The sequence below is a fragment of the Urocitellus parryii genome, chromosome 2 (assembly GCF_045843805.1).
Source record: "Urocitellus parryii isolate mUroPar1 chromosome 2, mUroPar1.hap1, whole genome shotgun sequence".
NCBI classification, from domain to species: domain Eukaryota; kingdom Metazoa; phylum Chordata; class Mammalia; order Rodentia; family Sciuridae; genus Urocitellus; species Urocitellus parryii.
The window spans coordinates 79,759,520-79,765,519 of NC_135532.1; the positions used below are offsets into that span (position 1 = coordinate 79,759,520).

A 6,000-nucleotide genomic window follows, 5' to 3' on the forward strand; every position below is an offset into this window, starting at 1 on the left:
TTTCATCTTCAATTTGTATTATTACTATTAAAAAGTGATTAAAATAAATGATGTCTTGAATTCAGTGAAATACAGTTTATATTATGGTAGGTAAGTAATCTTTTTACCACAGAAAATAACTAAATGTTGTAGTGTCAGAATATTTAATGTAGAAAATTGAGGCAGAGCATCTGACCAAATAATGTGATTTCTGGGGTTTAAATTATTCTTGAACAAAAAGTAGTAGGGGATTTTTTTATAAACTTTATGAAATTGACCTTTTCTCTTCTTTTCCCCAAAGTCCACAGAATCTTAATCAGAGAATGGATGTTTTTTATTTGCAACCAGAATGCTCTAGTTCTACAGATAGCCCTGTCTGGTATACATCTACTTCACTGGACCGAAACACCTTGGAAAATATGCTTGTACGGGTTCTTCTAGTAAAAGATATTTATGATAAAGACAATTATGAACTGGATGAAGACACAGACTAAAAAGGAATGTTTCAGAAGCAATCGGGATAAAAACAGCATTAGGTAGTCATGCTGCTAGATCTTCATTATGGAAAACATTTCAAGTTTACTCCTGTTTTGAGTTTTGTAGCAGTGTACCCACACTGGGTATTACCATGTAAATAATCTGTGAGTGAAAGTTGCCATTATTCTATGTAGTGGTTTTAGAATACTTAACAAATACATTCAAATCCTTTTTTTTTTATTATTATTTATTTGATTAGGTATGTTTGTAACTTTTTACATTACAAAATACGAATGAGAATGTGCCATGTATAATTTTTTTCTTGTAGTAAGAAACATCCATATTGCACAACTCTACTGTTGCAAAGCTTCCTCAACAAGGGGCGCTTTTACTGGGTTCTTGACCAGATGGTTGTGTATGGGTAGCACTACTAAAAGTTTAGAACTTGCAGTGTCTTTCAGAATTTTTAAAATAAACTGTAAACTAATAGGCTGGGTTTTTGTTTTGTTTTGGGGGGTTTTTGTTTGTTTGTTTTTATGTTTTAGTTACTGAAGCCTTACAAGTTATGTAGAGAGATACCATCTTCTGTACCAAAAATAGACAAGAGAATGCTGTCAATATTGGTGTACTGTAATGTGAATCTATACTGGTGAAAACAACTTTTTGTTCCCCTTATTAAAACCTTAGTGTCCTTTTCTCATTTTGTGGCTTTCTGCATCACCCCAATTTAAAAAATATATATGTATGTATATATATGTATATGTATATATGATATATATACACACACATATATACATATATATATACACACACACAAAGAATGACTATAAGTTGAAAACAGGTCATTAAGACATTTTTGTTTGTAAAAATGTCTGATGAAAGTATAAGATTCTGTTTTCTTTTTCTATGCCAACCATTAAGATCTGAAATCCCCTTCATTAATAGATTCAAATTTTTTTCTTCCCCTTTCCGTTATGGATATAGATCATGCTGCAATATTACCTGTGAAGTACTCTATACCTTTACCAATTTTATTAGAATTCTTGTGCCTGCTTCCAAATATGACTGATGCATACATTAAGTAAAATTATTTTTAGAAATGCCACTCCTAAAATAGTTGTTATAGAAAGTCAAGCTACTTTAAATAAGATAGTATTACCTTTTACTATGACGATTACCAGTGTAGTAATTCTGATTATTTCAGATGATTGAAGAGCAAAGAAAAACTGGATAAAGTCTGTTTCAGAGGAAATCACACTTGGTGTTAGATTGTTTGGCTTTTTAAAATTTACTTCTTATAGAAGATTGCATTAAAAAAAAAAAAAAACTTTGTGCTTCGGCATAGCAATTTATCTGTCCAGATCTTTTATTTTAGAATAAGGAAGCTTACTTAAAATCCTACTTTCTAAAGACTAAGTAAAGTGCTAGCTGCAAATTATCATAAAGAAATCATTTGGCTGACTTTGTATAGCATGTATATAATCAGGTTAATTTCTTGTCTCTAAATCCTGAATCACCATGGTGACATTAGTTTTTAAAAACTATTTAGGGGGAAATTGGACTGTTTTCCACAGTGTATAGGCAGTATCTACACATCTCTTAGATATGTCTCTCTTTTAGGATAAATATTAGCACACTAAGGGAATTTTCCCAATCATGAGTTGGAAAATTTCACAGGTATAATCACTGTATATTTAAGCAATAATTATCTAAAATGTTTTTGGTATAAAATTACTTTATAATGTTCTAACTTGTTTTATAAGTTTGAATAACTTTCAGTCCCTCAATTTTATATTTGTTGAGTGATAATCAGTAGAAAATCTGATATAAGTTACTTTACTAAAATAGATTGCCAATTGTCTAATGAAAAAAAATGGGTAACGTTTAAAATATATAATACAAAAACTCCTCAATCTTTTTCCAGAACTACTTCTTTAAGCACTTTTCCTATAAATGCATATTGTTGATTAAAAGGTGGTTAATACTAACCATCTTTTATTCTTCAAAGTGGTGCTATATTCCATCAAGAGCAATAAACTTCTTCCCAAATGTCATTTCTTGTATATTTTACCAAATACCATAAATTCCTACCATGGTACTGCTATTAAGCACTGTGTCTTTTGCTATTTACATTTTCTTCATTTGTACATTTTAGCTTTCCTAAGTGGAAATGACTACATAATTTTGATCTTAGCATGATAAAGGATTTAGATCTTGTCTTTGTCTCGATTGCATTCCAATGATAGATTAACTTGATTCTCAGGGGGAAAAGAAAAAAAAAACTATTTTATGAGAATTGTTTGTTCTGGGAAATTTATTTCACCTAGAACATATTTCATTGATTCCTAGATCTCCCTAGTTTGTGTGGTCATACCTGACTGCTGAGAAAAGGGACAATGAAATGTTAGTTTATTTTTGCTTCTTGGTGATTTCTGATTATTGATAACAGCCTGTAAATATAACTTTATTGTCTTGAGATGTCTATTGAAAATACTATATTTTTCTGTTCTTGAAGGAGAATTTTTTTTCCACTTAAAATCATTTAGTGAAAAAGTGATCAGACATATTGAGGGAGGTGGATTCCCATGCAAATTGATTCTTTATTAACAGGTTTTTAAAGACTTTTTTTCTGTAGTAGGTAACATAAGATATTAAAAGTTTTTTATTTTTTTTAAGGCATCAAACTCAGCTTTTTTTCCCCCCTTGTTAAAAAATTCTCTTTAAGTAGTAATTCATGTTTTATTAAATGGAGTTGTTACCAGTGTGCTTAACTTTGAAATAGGAGGATGAATATTGTACAATGCATTCAAATTTATCACTTTTTTTCTCATGGAATTTCCTTTTCCCCCACCAGTTGTGATTTGCAAATGGGGATAACTTATTCATACATAGTATTAGGGACTATAGTAATCAAGGAGTCCGAAATTTTCAAGTTTTGGTTTGCACTACTCTAATGTGGGTCCATTTAATCTGAGATCTTAAATATCTTACAGTCTTAAATCACTATAAACATTTACATTTTTATTTTTTCAGTTATTTCCAAAATGTATTGTTATATATATGCCAGTTATGTTTAAGCTAATATTGACTATAGGAAAATCTTCTTGCTCCCCTCAAAAAAAGTAGTCATGAAAGTGTACATGAAAGTATTTTTAAAGAATAAATTTCTTTAAGTTATAATACTTTTGTATTCCCCCCCCATAAGCTCCTCATTCATTTTTAGAGAATATTATGAATTTCATTTATTCCATTCTACTGTATCCTTAGGATTAGACCAATTTAAATGCTATTTTCAAATACTTTTGTGTTGTTTCTGGGTATATCATACTACTAACAGAATCTTGCCAGTTTAGAAGCTGATGTCCAGAATAGGTTAGCTGCATCATTCTGGGTTGGGAATAGAAATTCCTGTAGAGGTGTTCCAATTTTTTTTTTTTCCCCTACTCTCTTCATCTTCACTTGGAAATTAGGTTTTAGAGTGATCTCAATAAGTGGCTATGATTCCCCACCTTGTAATGAATGAGAAAGGAAAATGTCATCCCTAAAATCAAGGCAGGTGGTGCCCTAATTTATTACTGAGGTTGTAAAAGTTTGTAAATTTAGGCCTTTTGAAAGAGAACAAAAGAAGCTAAGATTTAATTCATGAATAAAATACAAGTTGAGCATCCCTTATTGAAAAATATGAAATCTGAAATGCTCTAAAATCTAAAACTTTGCCAACATACTTGGCTCAACCATTTAAGTCTATGCCAATGTTCTAAAATCCCAAATCTGAAACACTTATGGTTCCATGCATTTCAGACAGAGGATGCTTAACCTGTATTAACAGACCTGAAGAGAGGTCCAGAGACCTTTGTGTGTTGTCAACAGGAGATGTAAATCTTAAAGAGTATTTTCTGTTGTGTTATAGTAACAAGAACAATTACAACTCTTTTAAAAACTTAGGTTCTTTATTCTGTCTGGGCCTCAATTTCTTCATCTGTAAATGATAGTATCGCCTTAATTGCTGATTCTGGAGTTTCAAATTAAGCATGGTCGATAGTAAACTTTACAGATTTATGTATGAATCCTTGTGATTTATTTAGAAGCACGTTTTCTTGAAGAGGGGAAGGATCTTTTCTAAAACAGCCTTAATACTGAGCTTGTAAGACCTAATTTTTAAATTCCAACTCAGGTAACTGCATAATTAAACTTAGCATACAGAAATTATCGCAAACTTAATATTTGCTGTGTTTTTCCACTGTGCCAAAGAACTTCTGCTCTCTATGGTATGGAAAAAGAAAAAGTGAAAGATTAAAAAGATATTACTGTTGCAGACCTTACATCTTTGGGGGCAGTATGAACAAGATAAACCAAACACAATGAACACCTAGGGAACAGATAAAGAATATTATGCATGATAATTTAGAACAGAGAATGTTGTGGACACTCAGAAGTACTCCAAAAGGCTATTATTATTATGGTCTAGAGTAGGTTTTGATGGATTACTACCACCTGTGAGTATGTAAAATGAGATTCCTATAACTGCCATTTCTGATTAATTTGATATACTGTTTTGATGGCATCGGTTCTTATCACTGGCTTTCAGCCCAGTGCAGTGCATGCGTAGTTAAAAATGGCACCCAAAGGGTGGACTAGAATACTCTCTCCAGGCATTAGAGGTAAGTCTAAAAGGTATTCAACTATGTTGAATCAACATGTGTGATCCAATTTCTAGGTTATGTAGAATGGGTGGAATGTACAAGGTTCAATTTTTTAAAAAATTTCATCTACAAAGGATTTTGTTTTTTTCCATGGCAATTTAAAATAACTATTTTCTAAGTCATGGGTATGCTCCTCTTAACCCCATATGTAAGATAAATCCTTTCCATTTTGATTACATAGTTCTAAATTCATGCCAGCAGGTGGCAACAGTGCACACAGCACAAGGTTTCAAATGCTTTATGCTGTAAAGATATAATCCTTTATCTGAAATCCTTGGGGGTTTTGGAATTCTTATTTTTTCCTTTTTAAAGATGAAATGTACTTTGTAGATTACAAAAAACTCAATGGCATCTGGGGCAGCACCCCATAATAAAATTATTTCTGCAGTTATAAATTAGACATAGTAATTGGAGTAAACTGCTTTACCTCATTCAGGTCAGTTTTTGTCACAAACTTAGGAGAAAACTAGGTTTTCAGAGTTTTTTTTTAATACTGAGAAGGAAATGCTGATCTGTATAAGAACTGAATAGATGTAGTATTTTCCCTTAATAAAATATTTACATAACTGAAAGGTTTCTTGTAAAATTTGCATATTAGATTTTAAGGAAAAATGCATGAAATGCTTAGAACACATAAATGCGAGTAACATGCTTTCTTTTAACTTTCCATCTTGCCTCAGCATTTGTAGCATAAATATCCTACAAAGAAGAGTCATTTATTTATTAACAAATTGATTATCCTCCTAGGCAATGAACCTGGGTAGTGGGAACACAGTAGAACATTAGACCCAGCCCTTCCTCTCTGGGCCATAGTTCAGCTGGAGAGAAAAGAGTGTGGTGG

At 31.6% G+C, this 6,000-nt stretch overlaps 1 protein-coding gene across 2 annotated transcripts in view; it reads left to right on the top strand.

Moving 5' to 3' along the window:
• Window positions 1-5,351, top strand: part of Zmym2 (zinc finger MYM-type containing 2) — an 88,190-nt gene extending 82,839 nt beyond the window's left edge. For both annotated transcript variants that reach the window (XM_077795232.1, XM_026394909.2), the window contains one exon: window positions 281-5,351. In XM_077795232.1, coding sequence (XP_077651358.1) covers window positions 281-473 — 193 coding nt within the window. In that variant the 3' untranslated portion in view covers window positions 474-5,351. The remainder of the gene's footprint in view (window positions 1-280) is intronic.
• Window positions 5,352-6,000: the final 649 nt, after the last annotated feature.